The 14,293-nt window shown below is 40.3% G+C and overlaps 1 protein-coding gene across 2 annotated transcripts in view; it reads right to left on the reverse strand.

Annotated features, from left to right (window-relative positions):
* Positions 1-978: 978 nt before the first annotated feature.
* SPSB4 (splA/ryanodine receptor domain and SOCS box containing 4) overlaps positions 979-14,293 on the reverse strand; it is a 79,299-nt gene continuing 65,984 nt past the window's right edge. For both annotated transcript variants that reach the window (XM_057370765.1, XM_057370764.1), the window contains exon 3: positions 979-2,260. In XM_057370765.1, coding sequence (XP_057226748.1) covers positions 2,133-2,260 — 128 coding nt within the window. In that variant the 3' untranslated portion in view covers positions 979-2,132. The remainder of the gene's footprint in view (positions 2,261-14,293) is intronic.

Genomic DNA, 14,293 nt, shown 5'->3' on the forward strand with positions numbered 1-14,293 from the left:
GTCTTATGAGTTCCCACTCATTAGAAAGCTGTTGGCCTGGGACAAGTGAAAGAACAGTTGTGTCACTGCAGTTATTCAAAGGAATATGAAATCTCTAGATATACACAGCAGAACATTCATTTTAGGAAATGTTTACCTAACATGAACTAACACRGACTTCAGTGGTGGAACAGTAAGGTCTACCAGGATTGCTCTGCCACTCCTGAGCAGCTGCTTAGCTTGCTTATGACAGATTACTTGATACACATTTGTTTTGCCTTTTGTGTGAGCTTTTATACTTTAATAGCTCCTTCTTCCTATGCACCTACTAAGACAAATGGTTTAACTGAAATAAAGCAAGCAGAAGTAAGAAATAGGGATCACAGCTATAGTTTCATCCCCTTTGTAAGATTTAGGGAAGGAATGCAGGATGTTCCTCTCACCTTAAGTGAAGTCCAAAATAATTTCATGCTGAAGCAGGTATCAGCTTACACAGTAAAGCCCAGACAAGCAAATATTAGTTACTTAATTTCTGACATCCCTGCGTTACCTTGCCCTTATTGCTTCCACTCCTTGCTTATGTTGTTGTATCTCACATTTCTCCAGCTGGAGCTGTAAYTCTGCTCCCAGGGGTGACTGAGGGCAGGGCAGCCATCTGCGGGTCACTGGTTTTGCCTGGATCCTCSGTGCACAGCAGCCCAACTAAAACCTACCTCAAAAGCAGCAAGTCCCAAAGTGCAGCTCGGCACAGAAGCGAGGCTTTGTTCAGAGGAATCTGACCTGGATGGYGTTAAAAGCAAGAGCACGGCCATACTCAGGGTGAGGGGGATAAATCGGGAAGGGGACAGGACATTGCCTGCCGTGTCTCACACAGGAACCCAGAGCAGCAATCCCACTGAAGAACTGAGCAGAAACATTTCAAAGCTGCACAACGAACTGAACTTCAGCTCTGGGCTATGAGCAGTTTTAACACTTCATCAAAGAAGATAGCAGTTTTACTTTGGACAGTAGACTTTATTAGAAATTTTCTCCTCATTCATCAGTAAATTCACATTAAAATATGCTGAAGGCAGCTCAGTCTAAACATCTGACATTCTGCCGTAACAACAACTTCCAGTTTAAAAACTAGATAACTGATTCAGGCAGATAACTTGAAACATGTAAGAAACGCAAATAGAAAGCAGCATCTTAAAAAAAAAAAGGGACGAGCCTGAAAAATGGATACATTTCAGATGGAGGTGGGGAAGAAACCAAAATCAGTCACCCCAAGATGGGAAACAGTTAAATGAGAACTTCACAGACGCTAAACAGATAAATAAACATTATAATCACACATACATTAAAAAGAAAACAAAGTACTTAGAGTTCATACCACATAAAAATTATAAATTTGTTCAAATAAAAAAAAAAAGTGACAAGCTTTCTAAAATATGGATATCCTAAATTCTTGGGACAGTGAACACTTTGTTATAAACTGCAGAACTTTGGAGGGACTAGATTTGGTCTTGAAAACAATGAACTGCACCTTACTGTTACCAAGTCCAGAAACTGATTTGACACATAAACAGTTTTTTTTCCTCTCATGTTTTTAAACCACATATTCTTCTTCTTCTAGACAATAATTTGCTTATTTTAACATTAGAACTTTTAGATATTATAGGCCTAATTATGCTGAGCACTGAACACTCAGAACTCTCAACAACTCTGCATACCAAACACAAGGTTACTGTCAAGATTTCTCCTTTGCTAACTTATTTATTGGGGTAAAATGTAGAAGAGAGAAAGAAAAAAAATCGTAATATTGAAGAATGCTCTGTCCTGCAGGACAGTTAATCTTGCAGGTCAGATTTTCTATTGGCATTTACCAGAGGCAACAAAGATAAACCAATGSATGGGAGATGAGAATTATAACCTTCAGGACTGTAAACACAACAGGCAACAGATAACAYATGAACCTTGATCAAATCAATGTTTTCACATTCTTTAGTAGTCCCCCGCAGTGATCTGCTTTCACTGGTTCAGAAAAAAAATATATATATTAAAAATTAAATAACACTTAAGTGTCCATCACAAAGATTTATATTTTGCTGTAAACAATTTTCTGCCATTTGCATTGATGAAGTCCAATGTGAGGCCAGAGGGTTCTAGATGTCTTATTGGTACTGTAAATAATTTTTCAGAGACAGAGGCAAAGGTAGAATTTCTATGTCATGCAGGCGGTCTCTGCCAAGAGCAAAACGAATTGATCTTCGGCACAAGTCCATTAAAGGCAGGGGTTCCGCTGGAAAAACAGGAGAAAGAAAAGGAAGAGTTAATATTTCAGCCTCTCCATTTACAGACAGTGTTTTATTTATTAACACAGATTCTGTATTCCATCGAACAGTCATAAAGATAGTAATGGTACTGGGAAAACCTTGATATCTTGAGGCAATTAAGATAATCAATAGAAGCCAAGGCAGAATTTTCTACATTTCAGCCACAGTGAGGGGCTGCAAAGTTTCACAGTGAGCTTCTTTATCTGTGAGGTTTAAAATAATAATGCCAAAGCACTCTTCATGYTCACCAAGCTGCAGCATGACAAGCTACTGCATTTCCAGATCTCTAACAAGACAAAGAGTTTCTACTGTGTTTGTAACACAACATTTGTCATGTTGTGTTAACATGAACTACACTGGCAACTTCTGACCTTTTCATCCCAGCTCCTTCTGCATCTTAGGAACTGGAAATGGCACTTAGGRGTAACCAAACTTCTCAGCCAACACTGCTTTTCCTGCAACACTCTCTTAGCCTTTTTTTCTAGGAAGTTCCTTGGAAGAAAAAATAAACAAAACACCCTCAAAAWTCTAGAGGAAACATAACCTTTCCTCCATGAATAAATGAGGGGAGGAGGATTTGGCTGRCTGGATGGCAGGGTGTATGTTCTTATATGTATATACACAAACATCCCCCAAATACATAAACAACATCTGCAGATGTTTTAAGTTTAAATGAGTAGAAGTGAGTTAAGTATCTGTCAGAAATACCTCACTGATAGCACATAAGGCTGGAGACCCAGACACTGACCCACAGCATCTCAAACCATCTCACCCCTATATCCCAACCTGGCCTGCAGAGCTCACACAGAATTACRGGAACATCACAAAATTTCCACCTAATAGCAGCAAGGATCATATCTGTGACTGCAGTGTTGGCAGTGGAAATCTTTTTTGCAAGAGGTGCTGGAATAAGGCTGTGAAGTCTCGTACCAGTCACCGCTATCTTTAAGAATTCCAGCCAGATGGATTAGGCTGCACATGCTGGTTTAAAAGGGTAAGAACTTAAAAGATTACAGGAAACTCTTTACAYGATAAAACAGTAGTAGCTTTAAAACCCTTACTAGCACTTTCAAATTGAGGGGGGAAAAAAACTGTGCCTATATTGTAGTGATAACATTTTATAAACTTGACAGATTTCTTACAAGTGCTCAACATTGTACAGCACTCGGTGGTTTCATCAAGATTTCTTTTACAGGCCATGTGTGGATTTTTAGACACACTGTGCCTAGTGGAAGGTGTCCTCTCATGTCAGGACATCTGGTGGAACCAGATGACCTTTAAGGTCCCTTTCAACCCAAACCATTCCATGACTCTATCCTATGACTCTGTGTTCATCTATCAATCTGTTAGCTGGTATTTTTTAAACTACTTGGGAAAAAAAATCATTACAAAGCACAAAATACCCAATTAAGCACTGGTTTTATGTGCTGTAATTGTCTGCTCTGGTGACACACCGCTGACTTAATGGATTTTCCATCATTTATCCCAGCATCACATTTGATTTGTGTCATCCATGGTTCACTATGGTATTTCCCCAAAGTGGCTGCAAAAAAGCTTAGAAAGCATTCTGGAAGASTAAAAAGCCTTTTTAGCTTATAACCCACCTCAGTGACTCAATATAGAGTCTACTTCTTAAAAATACACTTCATTGATAATTTCACCCATTAAAAATTACAAAATAAGAGCCCTCACATTCCAGTAATAGAGCAACATTTTCTATACATCGGTGATCTTAGCTTTCTTTTTTTCCAGAGCAGAATTATGAAYGTTAAATCTTCAGGGATGAAGCTGTAAAATTAATTAACCAGGATTAATAAGCAGAAGCAAAAATAGCTCTTGAGTTCTGGGACACAGAATACAACACATCTTACAAGCCTTACACCATAAACAACAGTTTTCGGAGTATCTTCCCACAATCTCTGAGGTCCTATTAGGAAGATATAAAATGAGGACTAGGAGTGTTTAAAGCCATTAACTGACCATGTGGTCTCTTTTTTTTTCCTAGACAAAGGAATATGTAAAATGTAACCATCTGTGCAGCCAGTCACAGCGTTAATCCCAAACTTCAAAACACAATTTCAGGAAAGGTTAAATTATTTTTCAAGCTTGAAATGCTAAATGAATGTCTCCTGTCTCACTTCTACAGGGAATTTTCAAATGCTGAAGAAAATGCCCTCRAGTGTTTGCAACAGCTGCTAAATTGCACATACTAAATGTGTTTTTGMAACTTGAAAATTGAACTTTATTCTTTTTATTCTTCCCAACAGCAGTTCAAACCTACAACAAATTCAGAACAGGTTAGTCTTACAATACTAAATAAAAATTATGTTTTCTGGGGTGCTGGCTATAAGAACTGGAGAAAAAAAAATATCATAATAGCATTTTAAGTAAAAAAATGTATATAACTGTGCATAGTCCTAAATGAAAAAAATCTGAATTCAGAAAAAGAAATAATCTTAGTCTCAAAACAATTTATGGGACAAAGGTAGAATTCTAAAGACTGACAATTTTCAGGCAGCCTAGCTCAACAGAACCMTTATTAACCACTTGGTGTGTACCTTAATGCAGACATTCCCCTTTCACCACAGCTCACATTTTTATTACATATTTTACAAAGCAGGAATAAAGTAYCACAAGTAACTCATTCCTTCCAGAGAGGAAAGGTCTGGCTCAACCTGAGGATGTTRCCATGAACCTCACCTGAAACACACACACAAGACCTGATATACCCAAAACACTCCACAGCACATTCAAACCTTCMAAGTWGTATTTTCAAAAYRCTGTTTTCATGTGRGATCRTRCAAATAATGCCGAGAWGAGTCTAATAATACAAGAGTTGGAMAGAKGAACACTCTARAGACACAACATTGGCATTAACTTGGCTGCTGAAAAAGCCTTTCACAACTTTAAATATTTGCCTCTGAAATATTTTAAAATTCGGGGATATTAACTCTTTGTCAGAACATCCCACTACTTACCATGCATATTAGGTTTACTAAGAGTTGTATTTTTAGAACAACCCCCCACAGAATGGAACACTGAAGGCCCCAGAAGGACCTAAACTAACCATTTTCCCAAAGTTACGTGAACTCCAGGAATGTCCTTGCCATTAGAAAAAGGGGGAATGAATTGCAGARCTGGAATGCAAAATTGCAATGAAAACATGATTCACAAGAATGGCTCTTTGTACTGAATTGCCAACCAGGCTCAGAAATCCAAGGCGAGACACTCCAGGGCAAGGSAGCAAGCTTTGCACAGGAAACCCAGCGCTTCCTCTCGGCTGCAGCAGCGCCTGGGCCAACTGCAGCCACCTTCCTGAACCTACTTTAACTAACCATCTTCTCATTTAAACTTCACCTCTTCACCCACAGGTAGCTCCTCATATCTGTCACATCACAGAAAATTATTTTGGAAAAAAATTTAGAAATTAATAAAAAAAATACTGTTAATTGACATGTCAGAGTTTAATTCCTGTGTCTACCAATTTGGCACCAGTAGTTTAAAAAAAAAAGGCCCATTTGCAAACCTTCCTTTTCCTACACTACAGTCACACTCAGGAGCACAACCACAGSCACTCCTCTCACCCAGAGCTGCATTTCACCAAGTGGGCTACAATATAGCTTAAACAGCTACAYAACATAATAGCTAAAAACTACAAATAGCTTAAATATATATTTGGTTAATTATCATCATTAAAATAGCTATTAAGTAACAATTTAGCTATGAAAAAACACAAAATAGCTGTGTTATTATAAATACAGATATATTCATTCTAATGGTGTCACTGCTGGGTTAAGGACAAAGGCAAAGAAACGTTTGTAACCAGACACAACCCTCTGCTTGTGAGCATTCCTCCAGTGCACACACATTTTTGAGAGCAATTTGCACATCATTACCAGCTGAAAAGTTCATTTAGTTTTGGCAACCTGTAGTTATTTAACAATCTGGCACTCCAGCAAGGCTGCCTCCTCTTTGCAAACAGGCTTTTGTAGTCGAGATAAAGTCATCTAGCAGCCGATAACACTAAATGTTATTAACTGCAATGTTACATACGGCTCACACAAAAGAGCAGCTCTTAGCACACAACACTTATTTGCCAAATGACAATACCTTTTTTTTTTAAATAAATTTTTAAAGCTCTAACAGGACATTATGTTTGTGGCTTTCATTAGTCCATGAAGAATGTAGTTTTATCTCATGTTATAAAAGCAGAGATGACGAGGAAGGGGAACTACAATTAGAACAAAATTAAGGCTGGGTAAAAGACAAAGTTTTTGTAAGAATTGATGTCACCTAAAATTAAGAAAATTTTAGTTATTTTCAGACATACCTAAGACACCTATCTATCTTGTATTTCGATAGTTTTGACCTTAAACTTATTAAAAATCACTTMTATTCAGTGATCCATTGTCATGTTTCCAACTGCTGAAATGCAGTTTTAAAGTCAGATTAAAGAAAACAAAATACAGTGTTAGGAGACAGAGATGTGATTGCACATCATTAAACAAGTAGAGAACACCTCTGCAGTCCTAACTTTGCTTTCCCCACAAGGGATGATCCAGCTCGTTGAGGAGCTGAAGTCACCACAACTCAAGAAAGGGAAACAGAGAATGGAGTATCCTCTTGCATGAGTGCTGCAAGGCTGGTGCTCAGAGAGGAGTCTGGGAAGGAGGAAAAAACACAATTCCACTGCTCCTGTCCTGATACACTGTTCATATCCGATGGCTGCTCATATCCTACCCGGGCACCATGTTTTCTGTACAAAGGCAGCTGCACTCCAGTTCTGCCCTGCACACCTTTCATCGCTGCATTTTTACCTCAGACTTTGTCAAGATCAGTGAGCATTGTGTCYCTGAAAGACAGTTCCTTAGTGATGGGAAGGGATGCAATACGGATATGAGACACACCCCTACCCTGGGCCTGTTCTGCTGGGACTCGCACATGCAGGATGCAGGAAGGAAAAGCTTTTCCATGGCTTGTCARCACTCAGCTCCCCAAGGGACACCTCCTGCCCCGAGGGACAATCCTGTCCCACCAGAGCACCCAAGTGCCCACCRAGTGCCCACTGTGCCACAGACTGCAGCACACTTTTGTTAAATCCTTTTTCCTCAATTTCCTCACTTTTCCTCCAGGTATGAAGACACCTGCTAGGAAGTAACATGGCCTAATGTTAYTTCCGAAGTTTCCATTAGGGTGATTTAGAGTATACAGAAATTTGTAACTACCATTTAATTATCACACACAATAAGCACACAAATATATGTAAGCCARGAGTTTGCCTTCCAACCTTTCTGTCAAAGCTTAATTATTGTTTTAATTTTACACAGCACAGGCCAAATTCTTTCCAAMGCATAATAGGGCACATAAATATACCCCCTGTGACATATTTATGGCTTCCCTGATGCAACTGATGGAAAATTTGAGTTGTGTTCCTCAAATGGCACAATCTAGAGAAAGGAAATTGCAAATAATATATTAAAGAACACAGGCTATGACCAGCCATAAAAAATGCTAATAAATCTCCTAACAGCAATGAAAACTCAGACAAAGGATAACACTTATCTATTCTCCCCACAGATGTCTTTAAGCTCTGCAGCCTAACCCAGTGMAGCACCTTGGAAATCACTCTGAAATCAGCCTGGGCGATCCAGAGCAATCACCTCTCTCAAGAATTCTGCAATTCCGAAGGGCACAGCGTGGTTTTAAGGACAGYATTGCCATGTTTCCCTAAACCCCACGTTTCTCCATCCGCCCCACCCTCCCAGGCAGCTGGGAGCTTTCGCCCTGGCGTTTCCAAAGCGTCCCGGGTGGCAGATGGGGAGATGCCGCGTTATCAGGCACSGCTGATAAGGAACCACTGTCTCCAGCAGCTGCCTGCCAGCACAAATAAAGCTTTGTGCTGTCCACACCAGCACCTTTCTGTCAGCAGGCACGGTGGGGAGGCGAAACACAAAAACACCACAAACACCGCCCTGTATTTGAGCTCACCCGCATCCCACAAAAATTCGGCGCGTGAAATTTAATACGTTAAAGGGAGAAAGGAAAGCAAGAAAGCTTGGACAGAGGGAAGCACTCAGGGGTAACCCTCCCTCTCCCCCGCCCTCCTCTGCATGCCTTGGGCTGGGCAGGGAGGATTGGTTTACAGATACCTTTGGCTTTTAACTGTTAAATGCAGCTAAGGGCAGTTCAAAACTTCAATCAAGCAGCATTTAGCAGAATTAAGCTGAAAAAGCAGCAGTGAACAAGCAGATACTCTGCAGCATCATTTGTTTCCAGTTAATGCGCTCCAGCTGTGCTTTCCTGAGAGGAAAATGGTTGAAAAGCAGGACAGAATGAAAACAAACCAAAACCAATCCCCAAAGCCAGTGGTCTCTTGTTATGGATTCATTATAGAGCCATCCTTCGAGCACAAATACACATTTCCATGTGTATGCACTGTCTTTTCTGCAGKTCAGAATTTGTAATCTCCCGAGACCTGGACACAAGACTCAGATACCTGGTCCTGACTCACGAGCCCCAGAGAMTAAATTCAATTAATTCAACACAGGCTTAAAATTTACTCCTAAAGATTTCAATTTAGTAGGCTTGAGCATAGGCGTAAACATTTTTAAAATCATATTGGTTATAAGAGTGTTCTTAGGAAAGTTAATTTGTCTGTGTACAATTGTAGGAAAGCTGTATTTATACCTGCAGCAACCCTCTTCTGAGAGGYTCCATGTGGTCTCTGCAGTCCTTACCCTCCCGGTAGGTTTATGATCCACCCAAACAGGGCCCTGACCCACCACATTTAATATGAAGAACAGGCATAGGACACAGTATTTCTAGAGTTTAGATTAAATTGAACTGTTCTATATGAATCAGAAACTGCAAAACAGTCAGCTAATAACGAATTTTAACAGCAAACAAGTGATTTTTTTTAAATGGAACAAAGCAATAAACTGGTTCTGCCATATCTTGATAAATGTGTATGCTGACAAAGAGCATAAGAAAAAACGGCAGCCACTTCCCTTCTGAAAGAGGAAGGACACRTTTTCATTCCCTATGTGCATCGGGAAAATGGAAATAAGGAGGATGGGCTAGAAAAATTTCCTTTCTGCTTKGATTTGTTCTTCTCCTTCCCTCAGATGGTTCCACATCTCAAGCTTTGCTCCTGAACATAGAATGAAGGTAAAGTGCATAGTGGCTTCCCTGATGATTTAAAATTTAAATGTTCTGTAGTAGCAAAGACACCAAAAATTAATACACACYCTTTAAAATCAACCAACAAAACCAAGTGTTGACATCAGAGAGGCACCTAAACTATAATCACAGGCTCCTTAGCTCCTCCCTGCTCAAACTCCCATAAGTTTACTACATTGGGAACAAAGATTTGGCTTAGATTAATCTGTAATGTATGCTTTATAGCTTTTAATCTCAGAAACACATTTATCACCATTAAATTCAGCTTGTGTGCCAGCCCATAAAGAGGGAAGTTAAAATATATCAAGGTGAGAGAAGATTAAAGCTTGGATGAGAATTTCACTGAGTAGATKCATGGGAGTTCAAAGACAATGTTGTTCAGGGATTATGGACAGATTTATAGACTAAGTAATAACAGAAAAAGTTGAAGGAAAGTTCAGGATCCAAGGACGAACCACTGCAGACAACAATTGCATCAGGCACCCGCACACTGTGAGCAATAYCCTGACTGAAACATGCTGAAACAATTCCTTGCATTTTATCTCTTCATGAGATGAGCTTCATGAAAGGGCAAATAAAATAGCATGCATAGAYACACACCTGTAACCACCTTTATGGCTGTGAACAAGTCCTTATTGCTCAGGAAAGGGGGGCAGGAAGTCAAAGATATTTTTGGTGAACCTCCTCCTACTTCTGCCTTAATAGTATGAGAGCAGATGAGATTTCTTGGTGAGAAACCTAATYATACTGATTAAAATAGCCTAAAATATCCTAATATTCAAACCTGTACATTTTCACAGCTGTTCTTAAACACATTTTTATTCTGGGTTAGCTAATCAAGGATGAGACAGGGAGAGGGAAAAGGGAAGAGAATGAACGAGAATCATGCAAAGAACCAAAATGTTGGCACTGTGTGCTGAACCCAGTGGGTCCCTGGCTGCCTGACTGCCCTTCTGCCCTTCTCTCCCTGGCCTCACTTTCACCTGTTACATTCTGTGTGACATTCATTGGGTGAGACATTGAAGCATTCCCTGCCATCTTTTCCTGTCCTGTGCCCAGCGTGCTGGAGCCTCACCAGAATTTCTCCACACTACCTGATTGAAACAGCAAACCCTCATTCAAGACTTCCACTGATTACAACTTCCAGTCTCAGCTGCAACCTCTCACAATAGTTTTCTGTATGGCTGTTTAGCATTATACCAAAGTTATTTATCCTACTTAGCAGTTAAATTGATTCACAGTATTTTTTGCACCACACTGCAGCCTTCTTCAACATTTCACCATATTGACAGGGTAAYACAAGTGATGAGTCTCCCACTTATATTAAAACAAATTGTGCTGAGCTGTTTAAGACAATTAGTATTTGACTACATTCCTTCTATCATAGCTACACGACATTTCCTCAAATGCTTCAATTTAAATTACCCAGAGGCTCCAACATATGCAGATTTTCTCAAACCAAGCAAAAAAATGACAGCAGCATGTCATTTTAAATTTTAATGCAGTTGTATACAAGCTAATGATCTATAGTGGAGATCCACGAACAATAGACCTGACTCATCAACTTAGTTATTTTAGTTCTGATATTAACAGAATTACATTGCAATAAATCTGGAGCCATGAAGTTGCAGTTAAGCTCAATATAATTAATTTGATCCCATTAGTTTAGTACCATTGATATTCTGAACTTCTTCAAAGYGTTTTTTCCTTAAGTACCATAATCTTCAGTAGACAATGGATACTGGCGATGGTCTGAATTATTTTCATACCGAGTTTAGGATTCATCATTGTTTCTGGAAAGCAAACACAGCTGATGCTCTCTGAACACATTTGTGAAGTTTGAACATGAATGCACTCTCACAGCACAGGTGGAGCGCACAGGGCTGCCTCCACTCACCATTGCTCAGCTCTTCTMAGCCACAAGCTCCTCCTGTTACCATCTTTCAATGCTGGCAAAGCTCTGTCTGCAATGGCTCACCCCTGGGCCCCACCTACAATCAGCACTCCTGCCATGTCATCTTACAGATGCATTTTGTGAGAAATAGGAGTGTGGAAAGAGGATTTCCACACTGTGCATTTTACAGCCACTGTAGATGCGTTATTAACCCCCAAACCTCTGCAGCACCAGCACAAAGCCACTGACAGGATGGGAGAGGTGAGAGGGTAGGTGGGCTATGGACTGGTTTAGGTGGGCTATGGACTGGTTTAGGTGGGCTAGGGACTGGTTTGCCCACTGAAGTGACTTTTCTTCTTCCTGGTCATGTGGGGGTGGGGGGATACAAAATGAGAACAAACATTAAAACTCACAGAAACACCCCCTGGAATTCCCCACAGATTCTTACACAGCTAACTCCAGTTTTGCTCACACTGAATTTCTTCAGCTCTAGGGCAGCATCATGAGCAAAACTTTATTATACTTGGTCTTTCTGGATACATGGACAACAGGAGCCCCCTCTGAGGTGGAGAGAGCAGCTGGCAGGGGGGTGGCAGTGTGGACAGACCTGCTGTCATCCATCCATCCATCCATCCATCCATCCATCCATCCATCCATCCATCCATCCATCCATCCATCCATCATATACATCATATCCATCAGCCTATTCCTCACAGCACTGTTTAATATATTGTGAAAATAAGACCTGCAGGGTAATACCACTCCTGATTTGTTCCTGTCCTCTGCAGCCCACCAGATCCAGGCAGCAAATATCCTCTGGGCCTCCCAAACTCCAYATAACTGATCCAGTGAACTGCTCCACAAGCTGTTCCAATGAATTCAGACACAAAGGGGAGGGCAGCAAGAGGTGACCAGGAGGACTTTAACSCCAGCCCTCTCCTCGTCACACATCCCCCAGCTTCACACTTTGTCCTTCTGTCCCTGCTCATGGTTTTAYGACCACCATCTGCTCAGGACTCCACTGGGGTCAGACCAGAAGAGGAGAAAGCCAGGAGCAGCTGAAGCACGGAGTGGTATGGCTGTGCTCTGGAAGGAGCTACAAAACACCACAGAGGGTCTGGGTTTATGGCTTTGCACTGATTCATTATCAAACACGCCTTGTCCATAACCAGCCTGTTCCAGCTCGCTCTGCCCCAGCTGCCAGCTGGCAGCAGATGCACAGGTGTAAATGAAAGCATCATTTGGCCTGAAAAAAAGCCATTATGAACAAAGATTTATCTAGAATTTCAGGTCCCAAAGTCAATCTGKGAGGCTGGCAATTAAAAAGGCATCTGGGAACAACAAAGCAAAGCCGAGCCGTTCACCCACCTCTTTCATGTACTTGCACGCCTGATTCCTGTAGGGAAGGGAGTCCCATCCACCCACTAACACAGCTGACAGCAAATAAAAAACTAGAATGAAAGAAACTGAATATGTACCAAAAGCCTATCTCTGTTTCTGCGTTTTCATTTTCAGATCCCTAAAGATTCAGGCAGAAGCTTGAGGCACTCAGATCACTATTACATGATTGTGTATGATTAATATCACAGAAAAGAAACATTTCTAGAATTCTACAACCTGGGCAAATGCATAATATTTTTTTAATACAAAGTATAAACTGTTTTCAACATGATTTTACCTCAAATAGGGTCTATTTTCTTATCTGGGCATTGGTAACAGTTTTCTACAATAAGTGAGTTTATGTGAGCCCATCCCGAGGTCCCACAATGAATGACTTGGCTCATTATGGTGCCAAACAGACAGCACAGCTTACTCAACACAATGAGACCATTTCCAGCCCCTTCAACAGGGATGGTTGTTTTTGTCACTTTTTGGTTTTTGGACACTTTATTTACAGTTTGGAATATGAATTTCAAACTTACACAGTAAGTTCTTCAATGGGAATAATAACAGGGATTTCTGTTGGGTTTTTTTTGGTTAAATTTCCATGATGCTTTAACAGATTCTGGACAGGGGCCTTTACTATCAGCCTCATATTTTGAACACTAACTTTTAGTGTTTTATTAATGTAATTACAAAACCAGAAAGGTAAGAGACAAATATCAATCCCATTTTATGCTTGTGTGACATATATAAATACATATTATTTTTACTTCTCTCTATATATGAACCTCCACTCAAATCTTCTGAACTATTAAACAATTTAAATGTCTTATTTTCTCTTTTATCAGTCATCTTCTTCCCTATCCTCTAATCTCCTATTTTCAAACAGTGTCACTTAGTGAACTGGGTTTAAAAAGAAGGTTCTTCTGCCTGTGGTCTCAGAATATTTTGCCATTTTAATCTAAAAATCTCAGTGACATTGGTGCAACAGACGAAATACTAAATTATAAACCCAAATTCTTTAACTTGGTACTTAATCCAAAGTACAACCCCCTCCCCAAAATATTAAAAGCACATTCAGAGTTACACAGAGCACAAAAGAATGCTTCCCACCAAATTCCTTCTGCTCCCTGGCGACTCAGCCTTTTTGACTCCACCAGCATTGTCAGCAAAGCCAAAGGGATTTTTGCCAGGGTAAATACTGCTAAATGGGGTCCCCCATCCATATATATTCYACTTTATCCCTCTTGCCAAGTCATTTCTGATTGCCAAGCCAATCTGCCTGTAAGATTAATTGAACTTCTTTTCCAAGTACTCACAGTTTTGAGATAAACACTGACCCCTTGGGCGTAAGACCATGCCCAGGCCATTYTGATGCCTTGGATATTTCTTAACTAATTAAATTAATCATGCAGACAATGACTGAGCAAAAAGCTATACAGAGCTTTCCAAAACCATCCTTCCTAGGGGTGGGAACAGCCACCCAGAGCAGACTTCCCGGGGAGCATTCCATTTATCCCATCCTCTAAACCCACGGCATTAG

The sequence above is a fragment of the Malurus melanocephalus genome, unplaced genomic scaffold (genome assembly GCF_030028575.1).
Source record: "Malurus melanocephalus ecotype Western Australia unplaced genomic scaffold, MMel_1.1 scaffold_132, whole genome shotgun sequence".
Taxonomy (NCBI): Eukaryota; Metazoa; Chordata; class Aves; order Passeriformes; family Maluridae; genus Malurus; species Malurus melanocephalus.